General features: G+C 35.1%; 1 protein-coding gene and 1 pseudogene across 1 annotated transcript; both read right to left on the bottom strand.

Moving 5' to 3' along the window:
- Positions 1-298: 298 nt before the first annotated feature.
- LOC127546820 (olfactory receptor 2D2-like) lies at positions 299-17,188 on the bottom strand (annotated as a pseudogene).
- Positions 17,189-18,978: 1,790 nt separating this feature from the next.
- LOC127547053 (olfactory receptor 2D2-like) lies at positions 18,979-19,899 on the bottom strand. Its single transcript, XM_051973903.1, has one exon. The coding sequence runs from the start codon at positions 19,897-19,899 to the stop codon at positions 18,979-18,981; it is 921 nt and encodes a 306-aa protein (XP_051829863.1).
- Positions 19,900-21,238: the final 1,339 nt, after the last annotated feature.

Here is a 21,238-nt window from a genome sequence, read left to right as displayed (position 1 = left end):
CCACCTGTTTGCAATCAGGACAAAGTGGCATAAGGGCTCACAGAAGATTCCCATGTGTGGAAGCTACAATGCGCTGACTTTCTGTTCCAATTTCTTGCCCCAGTCTCCCTATGCTAAGATCTAGGCTCAACTGATTGTCCCCCTGCTTATTTGAAAGAGTCCTGTTCTGAAGTTCTTCAAAGACAACTTCCTCTAGAAATGTGTTGTACTCAAACTATTTGTCCATTCTTTGACTTCAAAACCAGTTTAGAATCTTAATCTGCTGGGTTGAGGATAAAGAAGGTTACAGAGTGTTGTGTCAGCTCTCCTCCAACTTGGCTCTGCCCTGGAAGTCCCTCACATCCTTATTCTTTAAGAGAAAGTTAAGCATAGGGTTTGTGACATCTTAGAATACAGTATCATGCTTCATCTGCTCCCAGGAAGTCTTGTGTATCATGTAAGAAATTATTAGTGTCCCATAAAAAGGATGATCACAAGGAGATGGGAGCCATAGATGAAGAAAACCTTGAGTCTTCCTGAGCTTATCTTCATCTTGATGACTGTGATTATAATAGCATTATAAGAGAGCAGGCTCAGGACCAGAGTTACAAAAAAATATCACTATGCTCATGAAAATAATGGCTAACTCTGCTTTATGAGTGTCTTGAGATGCCAGACTCATGACAGTTGGGGCATCACAAAAGAAATGAGCAATCCTATTGATTCCTTGATGGAGGAGGCATTGTGAATATACTTTCAACTGAGGATATTTTATGCTACTGATCCAGCACCCCGGTGGCACTTATCCACAGATCTTCCTTATCATGATGCGAGAGTAATGAATGGAGCCACAGATTGCCAAATTCTGGTCATAACATAGAACAACTAATAGCAAATACTGTGTAGCTCCAGAAATGATGTAAAGGAAAATCTGAGCTGCACATGTAATAAAGGAAAAGACATTCCTCCTAGTTGTCAGGTGAACTATTACTTGGGTAACTATGACAGTAGAAAGGCTAAAATCAATCAAGGAAAAGTTGCAAAGGAAAAAGTACATGGGTGTATGGAGATAGGAATCAGTTAGAACTAGGTAAGTGAAGAGTAAGCTCCCAAGCACAGTGTGTAAGTAGATCCCCAAGAACAATACAATGGGTAGCAGCTGAGTCTGAGGGTCATCAGAAAGCCCTAGAAGGAGAAATTCTGTCATCCAGATACGGTTGTTCTGATTAATGTTGAATTTTCCTGCTTCTTTTGAAAGTAGGGAACAGATAGATGATATCAATATGTAACTTTAGCATCATGGACTTTTAGAGTTGAAAGCAATCTGAGGTGTCATTTGGTCCAACTTTTCACTCAACCATTTGTATCTGCCATGATAATATATCTCCAAATCATTTATTATTACTGATAATGAACCCTAGCAAAAGAAATCTTTTAAATTGTTTGTTACCCAAAGCATTTGAAAAATTCTCTAATATGATAAGCCAATCTGTCATAATACTGCAGAAAGGATTTGATTTCATACTTTCTGAGTCTTCATTCAGATATAATTCTGCTGTCCGACTATGGCACAATTCCAAGGAGGAGAAAAAAGGAGCAAGGAAGCATTCAGTAGAATAGCCCAGTTGAATAATCATGGTAATTTCTGCTTTTTGCTTCATTTCCTTTTTGTTTGTTTGTTCAAAAAGAATTGTTGCGAAGAACACGAGTGTAAAATTAATAAGTAATGATCACCTACTTTTCCTCTCTTTGTCTATTTAATAGTAGCCCATCTTCTTATACTTCATGCTCTTTGTTCAGCTAACCAATTCCCACAACCCTCAAAACAATTTCTGCACTTCCTGAATGTCTCTTTATCCTCAGGGTAGATTAACCATCTCTAATATCTGGGATTTTTCACTGACTGTTCTCATTCCCAGGATGCTTTCCTTCTTTAATACCATCTTTTGACATCCCTTTCCTTCTTCAAGTCCCAATTAAGCTTTTCTGTAAAAAGCTTTTTCTGAGCTCCCCCTTTCCCCAATTTCTGATGCATAGGACCTGTTGTTTATTTTCTATTTATCCTGCATCTACTTTGTTTGAACAAGCTGCTTGCATGACTCACCCCCAACATTTGTCATTTTCTTTTTCTGTTATATTACCTAATCTGGTAGGTACAGAGTGTTAGCTCAGAATTTTTTAAATTTGGATATCTCTATCAATAGTTATGTAAAGCACTTTTTCTTATGATCCTTGTCAACTTGACTAAACTGTTTTTTAGTCTGTGGTTGGCCAGATCTTAATAAAACATATCAGAGACAGAAGAGTCAGGAATCAAACAGAAATTTAATTTGAAAATGAAGAAAATGACTTATAAGAAAGGAGACATATTAGATATACATGCCAGTGCCCTTCCCTTTGTAGGGGAACCTGAGGAAGAATGGGAAGATTTCAATACTTATACTAATGACTATGCAGTGAGCTATAGTTCTTGACAATGAAGAGTGACAAAAACATTGAGACAAATTTGAGTCATGAGGGTTTCATGATCAGAACATGGGAACAGTAGGTGCTTATCGAAGCTCAGAGAACACTTGATGCTGGTCAAAGCAATATAATAATTATAAAATTTCAAAAGAAAGTGAGATTATCTGGATGGTGAGGACAAAAGATTTGTTGTTATTGCCAAGCTCAGCTTGCTTGCTGGACCTTAGCTCTAGAAAACAGGATGGCAATCAGTAGTTTCTTTTTATTTCTATTTTACCCTTTTCCAGGGATATCACATCAACTTTCCTTGATAATTTCCTAAACATAGTGTGTGGCTTCTTTGTTTTTAAACACAGTTTTCAGGTAGTCTAATAATTTTTAAATTATTTCTCCTTTGAGAAATCAAAGTCAATAAAATTGAACAACTCCCCAAACTTGAAACAAAATATCCTGGTGCTGAAAGAATTATAGATTTAATAGAAGGAAGAGATAAATGTATTGATCTTCTAAGGGGATTATCTTACTCTCAGAGATGTTAAAACAAGGTTATTCTTTTCATTTAATTTCAAAATATGATTTTTTCTATGATTAAATAAATTAATAAACTTACTGACCAGGATATTTGGGTCACAAAGTGAAGTTAGGATCAAAAAGGGGAAGAAAGTAGAGGAATGTAAAAAGAAAAAGATATTTCCCATATGTAGATGGGAAGTGTTTGTTAAGAAACAAAGAAAAGGATTCACAATCCAGTGAAACCCTCTCCCCCAAGCAGTCAACCTAATTGGTCCTTTCCATTCACCATTTTCTGGATCTCTCCACATCACCTGGTAATTATTTAAAGATAGTGGAGCTGCTCGCACTGGACACTGCCTTTCTGGTGGGTTATAAAACCTGTCTGCCAGAGCCAGTGCATATTTATCAAAAATCAAAAAAGTAATAGTATTTAGAGCTTAATTTAAAAGTTCTCAAGAGTTACCTGTGACTCTTCTCATCCCCCTCCCCCCTTGGAGGAGTATCTTGATGTCTCTGTTTCTCCTCTCTATTATCTCTCTACTATTGCTTATCCTTGAGAATTAAAAGATATGCCAGTGGTGTGTAAAATCTGATACTGTGCACAAAAGTTTGCAAAATGTTTAGAAGTATATGCAGGTCCATTATCTGTTTTTATTGCTTGTGGCACACACATAATTGCAAAAGCTTGTATAAGGAATTCAGTGACCACTCGGGTTGTCTATTTAGCAGCTGATATTGCAAAAGTAAATCCTGAAAAGGAGTATAGCAAGGAAGGCAAGCTGTACAGCCTTTTACTATGCTAATAGTTCCTTTTTTGTTATCCCAAATTGCAGATGTAAAGCTGGAGCAGTCTGATGATATTTATTTATTTATTTATTTATTTATTTATTTATTTTATTTTTTTTTTTTAAATTTTTTATTTAATAATTACATTACATTGACACTCATTTCTGTTCCGATTTTTTTTCCCCTCCCTCCCTCCACCCCCTCCCCTAGATGGCAAGCAGTCCTTTATATGTTGGATATGTTGCAGTATATCCTAGATACAATATATGTTTGCAGAACCGAACAGTTCTCTTGTTGCGTAGGGAGAATTGGATTCAGAAGGTATAAATAATCCGGGAAGAAAAACAAAAATGCAGATAGTTCACATTCGTTTCCCAGTGTTCTTTCTTTGGGTGTAGCTGCTTTTGTCCATCATTTGTCAATTGAAACTCAGGTCTCTTTGTCAAAGAAATCCACTTCCATCAAAATATGTCCTCATACAATATCGTTGTCGAAGTGTATAATGATCTCCTGGTTCTGCTCATTTCACTTAGCATCAGTTCATGTAGGTCTCTCCAAGCCTCTCTGTATTCATCCTGCTGGTCATTTCTTACAGAACAATAATATTCCATAACATTCATATACCACAATTTACCCAGCCATTCTCCAATTGATGGGCATCCATTCATTTTCCAGTTTCTAGCCACTACAAACAGGGCTGCTACAAACATTTTGGCACATACAGGTCCCTTTCCCTTCTTTAGTATTTCTTTGGGATATAAGCCCAATAGAAACACTGCTGGATCAAAGGATATGCACATTTTGATAATTTTTTGGGCATAATTCCAGATTGCTCTCCAGAATGGTTGGATTCGTTCACAACTCCACCAACAATGCATTAGTGTCCCAGTTTTCCCGCATCCCCTCCAACATTCATCATTATTTTTTCCTGTCATCTTAGCCAATCTGACAGGTGTGTAGTGATATCTCAGAGTTGTCTTAATTTGCATTTCTCTGATCAATAATGATTTGGAACACTCTTTCATATGAGTGGTAATAGTTTCAATCTCATCCTCTGAAAATTGTCTGTTCATATCCTTTGACCATTTATCAATTGGAGAATGGCTTGATTTCTTATAAATTTGAGTCAGTTCTCTATATATTTTGGAAATGAGGCCTTTAAGTCTGATGATATTTAGAATGAGATTCTTGGGCTGCCTGAAATAAAGTAGTATTGGCTACAGTATTGGCTAATATGGTTAGAAGGCAATCTGCCTTTGAATTTTCATCAAAAATAGGACCTGGAAGTCTACTATGTGAGTGCACATGCAAGATATAAATCTTGTCTGGATGCTTTCTCACTTGATCTTAAAGTTCCTTAAAGAGTTGATATATATATTAGAAGTTACAGATTTTATTTGGGCTGTGGCAATTCTTTGTACCACACCTACTGAATAGGCCGAATCAGATATTATATTTATATCTCCTGGATGATAAGTAAGAGTTAGGATGATTGCATACAATTCATTCTGCTGAATGGACTGAAAAGGAGTTCTGACTACTCTCTTTATAGTTAAGTCATGAGAGTATATAATACAAATGTTATGTTTGGATGCATCTGTAAAGATAGTTAGAAAGTTGGAAAGAGGAACCTTAGAAACCTTTTCTTCAAGAATCACTCGCCAGTTATGTAATAGCCAGGTTATCTTTAATGGAAACCCATGTGTAAAATTTGGAGCTGTGGCCAATAAAATTTGCTACTCTGGGATGGTTTCACAGCATACATTAATTTGTATATTGGTATAAAAGATATTTTTCTTGTCAGGTCTTATCCCAGATAATTGTACTGCTCGCCTAATGCCCTTTAATGAAATTCTAGCCACAAAGACAGGGTAAGGAGTAAGGCTTTGTTCTAGTTGTGCTGGAAGGTTCACCCATTCTATCACAGTGTCTCCTCGATGAAAGACTGCTGTGGATGCCTCTTTTGTAGCAAAAACTGATATTTCTAATGATTTCTGAGTGGCTTTTTCAACCACATTAGATAAAACCAGTTCAACTTCTCTCAAACCCTCTTGAGCTTCTTTTGTAAGCTGGCATGGTGACTTTAAGACACTGTTTCCTCTTAAAATGTCATACAATGGTTGTAATTGATAAGTAGTCAAGCCTAATACCTGACGTATCCATTGGATGTCTCCTATCAATTTTTGAAAGTTTAAGGTGTTCAACTTCTCTGTTTTTAAGGAAAGTTTTTGTACTGTAAGCACTTAGGATACACTTCATATCCTAAATATTGAAAAGGTGTTTGCCTTTGAATTTTTTCTGAAGCTATATACAATTTATAGTTCTTTAGTGTTTCTATGGTCTTTTGTAGACTTGCTTCTAACATTTGCTTCTTAGGATATCATCCATGTAATGTAATAACATAACTTTTGGAAATGCTTTTCTTACTGGAGTAAGAGCAACAGCAACATACGTTTGACACAAACATTGTAGAACTATTTTTCATTTCCTGTGACAAAACTGTACTTTCATATCTTTTATGAGGCTGAGTTAAATTAACTCTGGGTATTGAAAAGTCAAATCTATTTATATCTTCCTTTTCCAGAGGGATAGAATAGAAACAGTCCTTAATGTCTATAACCTAAAGAGGCCATTCTCTGGGCAATTGAGTAGGGGATGGAAGTCCAGGCTGAAGGGTTCCCATAGTTTCCATCTGTTCATTTACTTTTCTTAAATCAGTCAATATCCTCCATTTTCCAGATTTCTTTTTTTTTAATACAACAAATATAGGGGAATTCCATGGACTTGGAGGTTATAAGTATCCTTGGTCAAGTTGCTCTTGCACTATATCTAATAAGGCTTGAATTCTATCACCAGCTAAGGGCCACTGTTCTAACCTTGGTATATCAGTTTTCCATTGAATAGGAACAGGTGAGAGTGTTGGCAGTCCTTCACCAGCAGCCCTGCCAAAAAAGCTGAAATACTCATTTGTAATCCTAACTGTTGTAAGATGTCTCTTCCCTATGGATCGATGGGGATCTTTTCAATTACAAAAGAAGTAAAAACTCCTGTTTCACCTTCAAATGTCCATCTCAAAGGGATAGCACTAACTTTAGCTGCTATTGATCCTCCTATACCAGACATATAAATGTCTGCCTTAATCTCTGGCCAATGACTGGGCCAACTGACACCTCTAATGACTGTACAATCTGCACCTGTGTCTACCAATCCTTCTGATGGTATGCCATTTACATAGATAGTGAGCATAGGTTGGTCAGCTTTTATAGCTGCAGTCCACAATATTTCTGGATTCTGTTTTTGGGAATCAAAATCTGGGAAAATATCACCAGATTGCCTATCAGGAGTGTGTATCACTAAAGCTGATGCTACTACTTTTCCTGGATGATAGATCACACATTGTCTACTTGTATTAGTGACTGGGGTATTTTATATATACACATTTCCCCAGTTTCCCATATCACTGTATGGGTGGACACTGTTTTGTAAGCACTCTCAGGAGGTAAAATGGTCAAACCTGCTGTGTGTGGAGGTAAGGGATCTATAGGACGGACAGGGACAGATTTCACCTCTCCATATCACCTAAGATATCTCAGTAGTCCTAGCTGCATACAACTGTATTCTCTCCAATTGTAATCCCTTTCTTGCTTCTTGGCTGATTGATCATGTAATTCCTTTCTCTATCAGGTTGTTTCTCTGCTGATTGGTCATGTAATCCCTTTCTCCTATCAGATTGCTTCTCAGTTGATTGGTCGTGTCTGAGTACTGAACTTCTAAAGACTCTCTGGGTGTAACATTGGCTGCCATCTTGCCCTAAATGTTTTTTTGCCTGAGGCCCGGGGCTAGGCCCCACATCCTGTTTCCCTGAATCAATCTACATTCTGATGCCCAGTGGAAGCCTCTGTTACATTTTGGATAAAGGGTTTTGGGTCTTATTCTCCCATTCTGTTTTTTCTCTATATATTTATGCCAACATTGAACTTTCAAATGCTCTACTTTACCACAGTGAAAGCACTGATGAGTCTCTCTGGAAGTCCTTTGCCAAAAAAGACCTTGTCTTCCCATGTTCAGATTTTGAGAAGTCTGCATCATAGCCTGGGTATAAAAGGTATTTTTGCCCACTGTGGCACAGTATCTTATGATCTCATCTAAAGGAACATCCTTGTGTAATCCTAGTATAATTCTTCTACATACCTCATTAGCATTTTGTCTAGTAAGTTGTCTTGTTATAATTTCTGTTGCTACATTTTCATCAATAGTTTGTATGACAGCTGTCTGCAGATGTCCCATAAAATCAGCAAAAGGTTAATTTGGACCCTGGGCTATTTTTTGTGAAGGCTTCCCCTCTATCTTGGCTTCCTGGGAAATGCTTTGATACAAGCAGAAGCAATTTGCTCATATGCTGCTATAGAGTACTTAATCTGTGCTAAAGTGTCTGCATAAAGACCTATACCTGTTAGTTGGTTAGACATGACTGGCATATTAACTCCAGGTTGCCTATTTCGTTAAGCTTATATCCTACAGAGTTCATTATACTCAGAAAGCCACAATAAGTTTTGCCCAGATTCCAAACATGTACTTGATATAAATTTCCAATCATTAGGAGTTAAAACTTCAAAAAAACCCTTCAAATTCTCCAATAACATCTTAACATAACCTTTAAAAGTACAAGCCTTTTTCAGATCTTGGACAATTTCTAGATTAAAAGGAGTGTATATTTTTCTTCTTTCTTGACCTGAAGGGTTAAACTCTTCAATGACAGGATACATTTGTATTCCCAAATCAGCTATATCCTATCCTTCTTCTTGGGCTTTAAAGTAGTGCTTTTTGCAATCTAGTCATAGTGGGTGGGCAGGGTTTCTGTATAGGTTGTGTTGATGGTGTCACTGCCCTTTCCACTCCTCTTCTTCTCTCCACCCAGGAAGGAGAAATTGTTGGAGGAGGGTCAGAAGATGGGAAATGCACTAAGAGATCCTGCTCTAGCAGAAGTGAAATGAGAGGCATAGGTGGGGCATGGTATTCAACTTGATCTTCCTGGTTATGTCCTCCAATTGTGTTGTCATTCCCATCCCTCTCTTCCTCTTTCTCCTCACACTTCCTTCTCTGGCTGCGCTTATGGTACTCAACCTTTCAACTGCTTTATTAGTTCCCTCTCCTTCCTGCTCTTCTTTTTCGTTATTCCAAAACTTATGTAATTACTTAAAGCCAATTGTATTATATTGTGTATATAGAATGTTTCTTCAGGAATTGAATGAGGACCATTATTTTTGTAATATTCAAATATTTACTCTCCCACTACTTTCCACTTGTTTGGTTTTAATACTTCCTTTAAGAAGCTGGGGGACTTGTACTCTAATGTTTCTAAAAGTCCAAGGATCTGACCCTGAGTTATCAACAAACTTTGGCTCTTTATTAACCTAACTATGCTTTTTTCACATTACCTGTGGGATGGAGGAGACTCTTTTCTCGGTATTTGCCCCATTTCAGCTAAGAACCGAAAGTTACTAGTTTATACCTTAACAAAGTTTCCTGCTTGTTTATTTTTATACTCATCCTATTTCCAGGTCACAGGGACTTCTCCACTGAACTTACAATTGCGTCAGTGGAGCTGCATACAGGGTGGTTAGTCCACATTGGGCACCAATATCTAAAGTCTGGGCTAGTTCTCTGGTGGACTTCAGGATCAGCCCGAGGCCTTGGGCTTAATGGGGGAATGAAGTGAAGGAGGAAGGAGAGCAGACACATGGCTGGTCAAAGATGGAGTCTGGACTCTGGAGTGTGGAGCGTGAAGTCTTCTCGTGGCTGAGATTGCTGAGGCTAAGAGAGCCCTCTGTCTCTGTGACTCCCTTAAATATCCCAGCATGACTACATTATGACACCATACTGGACATGCACAGCTGTAGAACATCACATCATCCCATTACCCTAAGTATACACCAACTAGACTGATCACATCATTACATTACATCTTAGATTCAAGTACACTCTTTCAAAATTCTGGCTTGCTGTCTCCCTCTTGTTTCCAATTGAAAAACATCTTTTCTGATCTGTTTAATAGATTCTCTGCCATGTAGAGACGGCACTGTCTCAGATTCTGTGCTGTCTGTACTGGCATTAATGCTCAGCCTTGTGCTTGGTGCTTCCCTCCCATTTCCAATTGAAATATACCTTTTCTCGTGATCTTCGAAATTATCTTCTGCTGATAATTTATTGCACTCCCAATATTTGTGGGTTCTTTTGGTCCAGAGCTAATTCAAAGGCTGGATTTGCTAATTAGTCTGAGGGTTGTAGAGAAGGTCAGAGAGAAAGTATTTTGTCTCCATCATCATGGCTCTACCTCTGGAAGTCCCCCATAATAGTATTTCAATATTATTGGTTTCCTTTGTAATATTCTATATTTTTATTTTCTGAGAAATAGATTCCTCTAAATTACTAATGCTATACATGACTCAAAGTTAAGAATCCCTTGTTCAAACTGAACTTTTTCCAAATATCTTTTTCAGTTTTCTCAGCAATTTTTGTCAAGTAGGGAGTTGTTTCTTTTCTCTAGTAATTTTTTCTCAGATTAATTAAATCCTGAGTTACTGGGCTCAATTATGATTATTCTTGATCTAATTTTTTTCTAAAGATTTACTTTTCAGGTTTTTAAGAAATTATGAACAATATTATCTTTATTCTGTAAAGTGAACCTTTCAGTTGAAATTGCTCCATTATTTTTTCCTTTGATTATTTCCCTTAATAATTTACATCCCTTTAAAAACTAATTTTATAATCACATCCATTTTTATAAAATGTTTTCTAGTAATTTGGTTTCCATAATAAAACATCTCATAAATTAATTTAGGTAACATTATGGATTTTATTATTTTGGCATGACTCAATTAAGATCCCTGAATATAGTTATAATAATTAAAGTTTTTATTTTTTAAAAAAATTATCTTGGAATTGTATTCGTGTTATTTTTGATTGTACCTTGATTATTGCCTTCCAGATAGATTATACATTTATTTTATTTTATTTTATTTTATTTTTATTTTTTGTGAGACAATTTGAGTTAAGTGATTTGCCCACATAGCCAGGAAGTTTTAAATGTCTGAGGTCACATTTGAACTCAGGTCCTCCTGATTTCAGGGTTGGTGCTCTATCCACTATACCAACTAGCTGCTTTTATACATTGATTTTAGTGAGATTTCCTATTCAAGTATTTTTCCCTGTTTTTTTTTTTATTAATAAATACAGTTGCTATTGGTTTTGTGGGGTAATTTTATATACTTCTAGTGAATAAAATGCAAGGTAGTTTATGCTCTGTTATCCTCATTATTTATCTAAAGATAAATTATGAGATGTATCTTTAAATTTGATATCTGATATCATCTACAGAGATCTTAGAAACAGGAATAGTTTTGTGTTCTTTTTGGCCATATGGAATTACATTTTTTTTTCATTTTTACTTCTGGGGAAAGAAGATTTTCTAGTTCCTCCATTGCTTTTATTTCATTCTTCTAAAGTTTTCTGCCGTTGTTGGGAAACTATATAAATGATTATGACATCATTGCTCATATCTTGAGTTGTTATGGATGTGTTATACTCTTTCTTTTGTTCCTTATTATATTTAAACTTTCTTGTCCTACCTTTCTATTTTTTATTTTTTTTTTGCCACAAAAATATCGATGTTTATTTGAGATGATAAGATTTAATTCATAGAGTATTATCAATTTAATTCTTTGACCATTGCTTCTTTTGAATCTTTAATTCCTCCCCAATACTTTAGGTTATCTTTGTTACTTAATATTCTCTTTTTAGTTTTCCTTTTAATACCTAGATTATTTGTAGAGGGACACAGATAGTGGGGGAACTCTGGATGATGTATAAGACCCTTCAGCCCAGAGGTAACCTGCCAACAATGTCTAGTTCGGCTCCCCACCTGAGAAGTCAGGAAGTGGTGATAACCTGTGTTGTGATTGAAGCAGAGTAATATCAAGTGGCAAAGAGTGATAGCAAGGGACAAACTACATACAATGGCAAGTTGTTCATGTGGTCGCACGCACTCAGGTTTGCAAGCAATAACAATATATACTCAGCACATGTGTATCAGGGTATATCAAGGGGGAAGACCTTGAAACAAATGGATTCCATATTTAAATATTCTCAGGAGTCTTGCCTCATCACTCTTCTACTAAGACGGTATATTTTAACCACCCCAGTGTGGGGACTCTAGAAAGCATGATACCTTTTGTCACACCAGTTTGGGGGCTCTAGAAAGCAGGACACAACAATTATTTTCTTTTTTTACTATGAAGAGACATAAAATTGAGAGAATTGGTCTCATTATTTGATTTTTTCTTAAAATTATACTTACTTTCTTGTGTAATAGTACTGTTTGGTGCTATTTGAATGAATGACTCTTCTTAATTTTTTTCCTTTGTAATGCCTCACTTTTGCTGGATAGCTCCATTTTAAAATTAATGGTCAGGGTCAAATTTGCAAGCAATATTATTTTAGGCTGATGCCTGAATTCATTTGTCTTTTGGATTATTTCTTGATATTCTCTTTGATTTATCATGAATAGAAAGAAATCTGAACTGATTTTTCTTTGTGCCTGAAGTTCTTCTGATTATCAAGTTTGCTATTCTCTATTGAAATAGTTTTATTTAACTGATAAATGCATTAGACTATCAGTCTTTCCCTTTTTTATTTTCATTTCCCTCACTTTCTAACTCTCTCTCCTCTAATAGTTGTTTCCTTGGGGAGTGGATCAGAATATATCTTAGTTTTCTTCCATACTTGGCAATTTATGGTTCATCAGCCTAGGCCTCTTCCCCAGTTGGCTTTTAGGTGGTCAAAACTGGTTCCAGCTGAATACTGTGCTCTTTCCTTCAGTCTTGGAGTGCTACAAGGGCTCTCACATTCATGGAATTCTGTTCTGGTGATCTGTTCTATTTTTTCTGTTCCTTAGTTTTACAATCTAATACCAGTGAATCAGAACCTCCTAATATTATCATCAACAGAGATTGCTTTCCTCAGTACTGGGAATTCAATAGCCCTGGTGTTTCTGGGTTGCAACACTTTCTAGATTATTTTACTCATGAATGGATACAGCCAAACTAATTGTCAAGGCTCAAAAATTTCTGTGGCACTGGAAAGAGAGAAAGGAAAAAGCTACAATGATGAATTTTGCCCCAGCAAACCAGAACTAGAACCAAAACCAAACCTAAATTAAAAATTTAGGAACAAATGAAGGTTTATTTAATTTCTCAGCAAAGGAGGCCCACACAAAGAGGCAAAGTTTCCCCAAAGGAAAAACAGAACAAATATTATACAGGTCTCAATTTAGACAAGGCATGAATTAGGTATGGGGTATGTCAGAATTGGACAGAATTTGTTTACTGCAGTCTTGCCAGTAGGGATAAGAGATGCAATAATTCTTGATTTGGCGGGATCTCTTACTGAGGCTAGTAACGGGAAAGGCTTTTATTTAGGTTAGATATTTATTATAACCATAACCTAATGGATAGAATTGTCCTTAGTGTATCAGCAGGAAAGAAAGTTAAAGATAGGGCAGGGCTATAATAATACAAACAGGTTAGGAACAAGATAAATGGACTATAGACAAAATAGAATTGCTTTAGCTTTTTTGATAACTACAATTACCCCCTTTGAGGCTAAAAATTTAAAAAACAATTTCCAAATCAGCATCAGAACAAGTAGAATAAATCCTAATATACAGTGAATTATTAAAACAAGTAAAATTACAATAAGGTGAATAAAAAAATCCTATATAACTATAGCTTTAAGAATGCTGAGACCCTCCATGATCTTCAGGTATCTGTGGATGGATCAGAAAAAGTTTGTGAAAATATTTCCTTGACCATCTCTAGGTTCTAAGTGACTTAAGAAGATTCTCTAAATAATGCTGCTAATGCTTATTGGTGATAAGACAGCATAATTTATTAAATTTCATCATATTGGTCTTCCAGTATTAGTTCATTGGCTCTTATGATGAAAACCAGTTCAGATGTTATACAGATAATTATAAATGACAGAGTTAGAAGAAGAATATCAAAATAGGCCATGTAAAAAAGAACCTTATGCTTACACCCCATTATAACAATTCAGAAATGCTGAGACATTGCAAAAATGTGAATCAATATAATTTAGCTGCCATTAAGATTTGCTATGAAAGAAAAAAGTATGGACTTGGTTTTAACAACTTTAAGATTTGTCTTCCAAACCTAAGCATATGGCCACAAAATGACTTAACTTAGACATAATTGGATAATGCATCCTTCTGGTTTATTTCTGTTGAGTCATAGTTAACTTTTTGAAATAGCCAATTATTTAGATATGTTCCACATTATTTACAGGGAATATAGCCAGGCTTAGCTTTAACGAACTGAAAAATATTCCTGTTAAAAAAAAGTAATAAAAATGGGGAAACTGAGGCAAGAGGCTCCTATCTTTAGTTATGGACATTCATCCCCTTAATTTTCCCCCAAACAGACATTCACTTGGAGTGGTTCTTGATTTTAAACAGCTTGTGACATTTCCCTTGAATAGTGAATTATTGACAATGATAAACCTAGGTATTTATGTCTGAATTCAAAACTTAGAACAATATCAAATTACAATCTCGAGATTTTTCCTCAACTAGCAAGTTTTGCTAATAATAACTTAGAGCCAAATACAGTTATTATTTTTTCTCTTTTTTGCGGGGGGTTTACAAAGTTCTTGGGAGTTTTGGGATTTCTTTCCAGAAATAATTGAGAAATTCTTTCAATGTCTATTTTACCATCTGATTCTAGAACATAAGGTTAGTTTTCTTTGATAATTTCTTGAAGTATGGTGTCCACATATTCATTTAATCGTGGCTTTTAGGTAATCCAGTGGTTATTAAATTATCCCTCTTGAATATATTTTCTAGATTTAGACCTATATGTTTTTCTACTGAGGTCTTATAGATTTTCTTCTATTTTTTCATTTTTTAAAATTTTATTTTGTTTTTTTTTTTGTGTGTGTGTCTCATAGAATCATTTGCTTCCACTTGTCTAATTCTAATTTTCGAGTAGTTATTTTTCTTAGTCAACATTTTTAAAAACCTTTTCCACTTGGCCAGTTCTACTTTTTTAAAGAAATTGGTTTCTTCAGTGGATTTTTGTATATCTTTCCCTCATTTTATGTGTTTCAGTTACTAAATTGAATATTTTTTCATGATTATTTTTTGTTATCTTCATTATTATCTGCTTATTTCTAGCTGCACTGAGGCCCATTTGGTTCCTGTAATTGGCAGCTTCCTAGTTGTCCAACACCATAGTGTTGAAGCTTGCTGAGGGTTGTTCTGGTATGGTTTTTGCCTGCTGGGCCTCAGAGCTTCCCACTAGCATGCTGGAGATTGCTGGATCACCATTTTCTATAAGATATTTCCATAATTTACCTCATGTTAATTTCTTGCAGTAAAATCTCTGGATCAAAAGGAATGAACATTTTAGTTACATTCCTAGCATTATTTTATTTTATTTTTCAATTAGCAAAAATCTACTTTCTCTCTTTCCTTAGTTTTTTGTAGTCCCCCCTACCCCAGTTCAAAAAGAAAGAAAAACAGCCTTGATATAAATACCTAGAGTGAAGCAAAACAAATTTCCACAGAGATCTTGTGTAAAAAATTATATGTCTGCTCTGCATTCATTTCTTTAATTTGTTTATAGTATCACCTTTTATGACTAAATTATCTATCCACTTTGACCTTATTTTGGGATACAGAGTGAGATGTTGCTCCATTTTTAGTTTCTGTCAAACTTCTTTATAGTTCTTCATAGTTTTCCTAGGAATTTTTGTCAAATGGTGAATTCTTGCCTCCAAAGTTTGGATCTTTGAGTTTATTAAATATATGATCATTATGGTCATTTACTTATGTGTATTGTGTGCATAATGAATTCCAGTCATCTACCACTGTATTTCTTAGCCAGTACTAGTTCTTTTGAGGATTACCACTGTAATATAATCAAAAATTCGGTACTGCTAAGCCACAGATGATTATTATATGAAAGAGAGATTAGATTTGTTTTTCTTAGTCTCAGAGGTTAAATCTAGGAATGAAAGGGAGAGGTTAGAATTCAATTCAACATAAAAATTCAATTTCTTTATAATTGCAGTTTTCCAAAGGTAGAATTAGATGCTTCTTGAAATAATAGCTTAAAGGAAGCATCTAATGGTTTGTAAAGTATTGAACTTGGGTTCAGGAATGAATGGCTGTATTAATGAAAAAAATTAAACCTTGCTATATGAAAACCATTCTTCCAAGTATTGGGGATACAAACAGAAAAGCAAGATAGTTTTTGCTCTCAAGAGATTTACATTCCAAAAAGGACAAATACAGGTTCAAATCCCTTTCCAAACAATTATGAGTACGTAATGATTTTGCAAATGCTTAAAGCTTGGTTCTCTGCATCTACTAAGAATAACATATACATATGTATATACATGTATATAGTAAATATAATTGCATTATTCTACTTTGCAAGAATGCTCTCACTTAACTAAGGTAACATAGATAAAATACTTTGCAGATTGTAAAGCATTTTATAAAAAAGTGAGTCATTGGTTCTTGGTGATCCTTTCACAAATCTGGTTGACAAGTTACCAAGGTTATTATAGAAAAGATTTCTTTCTGGTTGTGAATTGAACTAAATTTTTCATTGTATTTGACCATTGTTCTATTGACTTTCAGTGTTTTTTAAAATTGCATTATTGCAGTCAATGAATATCTTATTATTTTGATTCTTTTTTTCTTCACCCCAGAACATTTCCAGGCCCTTGTAGTTGAAAATTTCAATATGTGGTAAAATGTGAACTCCTTGAGAACAATGACTATCTGTCTGATTTTTAAAACTTGTATCCCAATGCTGTGTAGATTCCTTTACTCCTAGTTAACACTTAATAAGTGTTTTATTTGTTCATTGAATGTCCTTTGAAGACATTAATATTCTGAAAGGATTATTCATGTGATCATTGTAGAAAATCCAGTTTTCCCTTTGAGTTATTGATAATAATACAAAATTACTCTCTTCTTTTGAGAGATCTCTAGATTTGCAATATTTTAAAATATTTTTCTATATGATTTTCTCATTTCTTCAGTGTTAATTCCTGAATTGGGATTATTTCCCAGAACCAAACTAAGTTCCCTGTTGTGTTTTTGGTTTGAGATAGTCAGAACTTTTTTTTCTCCTTCTTGGACTTTAGGGTTTCTACTTTAACCTCTACTTACCAGGGTTAGCTGTTTCATGATCTTTTAGGTACAGAGTGCCTATCTTCAGGGTTTTTTCTGGAATCTTAGGATAATGTTAGGGACCTCAAAGATCTGGGCCTGAGGTATTAGGAACAAAATAAAAGTCATGTTTTACTGGTCTTTACCTTTTACACGGAAGCTTCTCAGGGCTTGCATGGGTAACATATCGGGCATTTCTAATCACTTTGTATCTTTAATAGAGGAACACTACACTAATGTAGCCTCAGATCACTAAGTTTTGTAAGCTACAAGAATTCCTGGATCATTCTGGGGGGCTACGGTGTATTGGAATTCATTTTGTAGGATTCTTTTTTCCTATGTCTTTTGGATTTCTCTGTTATATATATATTTTGCAGTTCTTGGATGGAAGAAATCACTTGTCATTTCTTATTGTACTTCTCCATAATAATTTTACCCTATACAAATTCCAGTGCATTGTTAGAATGGATATTTGAAAGCAGGGTGGTATGTCTACCTTGCAGGAAGAATTCATTAATCACCTCAGAATAATGTTGCTAAATGCATAAAATAAAATAATTGTAAAGAAATAAAAACTTTAATGATAGTAAAGATGCATCTTTTCCATTCAAGTTCACTGAGGTCCTGCAATGTAGCTATTGTCATAGCTAGATTTCTACAATTATATCTAATAACAGTAATGAGAAATTGCATTCTCGCTTTAAACTTGATACTATAGGAACAGCCTTTATTCTTTCTCCATTTTATAATGTTGGTACCAAATGATAGATACTATTAATCATATTTTAAAAGTTACATTTTTCTTGGAGTTTGTAGTGTGTTTCCATCCACAAATGGTGTTTTATAATTTATCAAATGGTTTTTCTTCATTTATTATTATAACCATATGATATGTATTGATTTTTAAGGTCTATTTTTAATAGATTTTTCCTAATATTACACTAACCTAAAATTTCTAGTGTAAATCCAGATCTTGTTATTCTTTAAACCAATCTTTATACAGTTTGCTTTAAGTCCTCTCATTTTCCTCATCAGCATAATCTGAATACTCTCCACTTTAGGACTTGTGATCTTGAAACATTGCACTAAAACAAAAAAGAACTTTCCAGATGTAGACTAATATAAAATGTCATTAAAACCGTAATCAACTTTAAGTCTATTCCTACTAACACCAGTGTGGTTAGAGTGGAAGGATTCCTTAATAAATATAAACTATCCTCAGTTTCAAGCAGTGTGGTATTTAAGTTACAACTATTGCTATGTAACCTGGGCCAAGTTACTTTTTCCATCCATGTCCTTGGGCAACTTTTATGAAATACATTGTATCTTACAATATTTGCTAGTCTTCATTGGTAGAAGAAATTTCATTAATTGTAGCTTTTTATAATAACAAAATGATAGCAACATACAAATATCTGAAAGATTTTGCTAGCTTTTGTGCATCACTTAATTAGATTCCTATTGACCTACCTGATGGTCTTTGTTGCTATGAATCTTTTTGCCACAGGTGATTGTCATCTCCAAAGTCTAGTGTAGTATTTCTAAAGCCTTTGCAAACACCTTTGAAAACTCTTTCCTGAGCCTTCCATATTTGCAAAACTCTACCTAAAACTCTGGAGAGACTGATGAATCACCTCAAACTTATTTCACTAATTAAATTATCATAAGAAAATACAATAAATACAATACACCCATGTACATACAAATACATATATTTACAGAAGACAACTAGGTGATACTGGGCTTGCAATCATGAAGATTCATCTTCATGAGTTCAAATTTATCTTCAGACTCTTTCAAACTGGATGTCTAAAATATTTATGAAAATAAATATAAATATATAAAATAAATTGACAGTATTTCCATGTATTTTCTACCATCAGTCATAAGGAAATCATCATTTTCTGCCAGAGAGCTAAATGATCATTGTTTAATATGAGAAATGTGGCCAAATGTTTAAACCACAAGAATCAGTATTACCTCCTATTGACTATATTCTTGAATGCCCTCATCACATCCTTATTCCTCAGGCTGTAGATGAGAGGATTAAGCATAGGGTTTATGACACCATAGAATACAGCAACACGCTTCATCTGCTCCCTGGAGGATTTGGGTGTCATATAAGAAATGATTAGTGTACCATAAAAAAGGATGACCACAAGGAGATGGGAGCCACAGGTGAAGAAAGCTTTTAGTCTTCCTGAGGTTGTCTTCATCCTGATGACAGTCACTATAATAGCACCATAAGAGATCAGGATCAGGGCCAAAGGTACAAGAAGCATCAGTACACCCATGGAAAAAATGGCTATCTCTACTTTATGAGTGTCTCCAGATGCTAGACTCAGGAGAATTGGAGCATCACAAAAGAAATGAGCAATCCTATTGTCTCCTTGATAGGGGAGACAAGTTGTGAATATAGTGTCCACTGAGGATGTTACAATGCCGCTGACCCAGCACCCCAATGCCAATTGGCCACATATCTTTTCTGTCATGATAAGAGAATAATGCATAGGGTCACAGATTGCCAAGTACCGGTCATAGGACATCACAGCTAATAGTGAAGACTGGGTAGCTCCAGAAATGATGGAAAGAAAAATCTGAGCTGCACATCCAAGGAAGGAAATGACATTTCTTCTAGTTAGCATGTGAACTACTGCTTGGGGAACTATGACAGTAGAAAGGCCAAGGTCAGCCAGGGACAAGTTCCAGAGGAAAAAGTACATGGGTGTATGGAGCTGGGAGTCAGTTAGAACTAGGTAGATGAGGAGTAAACTCCCAAGCACAGTGGTTAAGTAGACCCCCAAGAACAATACAATGAGTAGCAGCTGAGTCTGAGGGTCATCAGAAAGTCCCAGAAGGAGAAATTCTGTCACCCAGGTGTAGTTGTTCTGGTTCATATTGGATGTTCCTGATTCTTTTGAAAAGAGGCAACAAATAATTCATGTAGATATGTAACTTTTGCATCATGGACTTTTAGAATTAAAAGGATCTGAGCTATCACTTGTTCCAACTTTTCACTGAACCCTCTGTATTTGTCATGATAATATCATTTTCATTTAAAATCATTTATCATTACTGAGAAATAATGAACCCTAACAAAAGAAGTTCATTTGATTTTTTGACACCGAAAGCATTAAAAAATTCTCTAATATAATAATTCAAAATTATATATGTCATGATGCTGAAGAAAGGATTTGGCTTAGGTATTTTCTGAGTCTTCACATCAGACATAATTCTGGTGTCAGACCTTGGCACAATTCCAGGGGGAAGAAAAAAGGAGCAGGGAAGAATCCATTGGAATAGAAAGATTGAATAATCATGATAATTTATGCTTTTAGTTTCCTTTCCTATTATTTGTTTTTATGTAGTTAATTAGTAATTGGTCAAAAAGTCTTGTTCTAAAGAACACTAATGTAAAACTAATAGGTAATGATCATCCACTTTTCTTGTGGATACATATTTAATACAACCCATCTTCTTCCTCTTCATGCTCTTTGCCCAGTTGCCTTATTCCCACAAGCCTCACAATAATTTCTGCACTCCAAAGACATTAAATGTCTTGTTATTCCTCAGGTAAAAGTCTCCATCTCCCATAGCTGGGATTTTTTGCTGACTGTTCTCATTCCCAGAATACTCTTCTTCTTTTTTGAGGTGCTCATTAAGCTCCCCAGTTCTGCAAAAAGCCTTTTATTAGCTCCCTCACCCCCATTTTTAATGTATAGCATATGTTCTTTATTTTCAGTTTATCCTGTATCTAGCTTGTTTGAAAATTGTTACTTGCATGTGTGAGCTTTAAATTGTGAGCTCCTTGAGATCAGGTTAGTTAGTCAAGGAACATTTATAAAGTGCCTCCTCTGTGTCAGGCACTGTAGGAAATGTGGAGGAATATTAAGAAAGGTCAAATACAGCCTCTGCCTTTGAAGAAGTCATAATCTAATGTAGAAGACAACATGCAAATATCCACTGACAAACAAGTTTCATATGAGACAAATAGTAAATTATCAACAGAAGAAAGATTTTGGAATTAAGATGATTGTAAATGGCTTCTTATAGATCATGGGATTTTTAACTTAGACTTGAAAGAAATCTAGGAAGCTAGAACATAGAGATGAGGGGGAAATACATTCCAAGTATCAGAGTCAGTGGAAATGCCCTTCCTATGGAGAATGGAGTTCCTTGTTTGAGGAACACAAGGAAGACTGGTAATACTAGATTGAAGAGTATATGTATGTAACA

This window comes from Antechinus flavipes, chromosome 2 (assembly GCF_016432865.1).
Source record: "Antechinus flavipes isolate AdamAnt ecotype Samford, QLD, Australia chromosome 2, AdamAnt_v2, whole genome shotgun sequence".
Classification (NCBI taxonomy): Eukaryota; Metazoa; Chordata; class Mammalia; order Dasyuromorphia; family Dasyuridae; genus Antechinus; species Antechinus flavipes.
The sequence above is the reverse complement of the archived record's forward strand: the minus strand, read 5'-3'. Positions and strand labels throughout refer to the sequence as shown.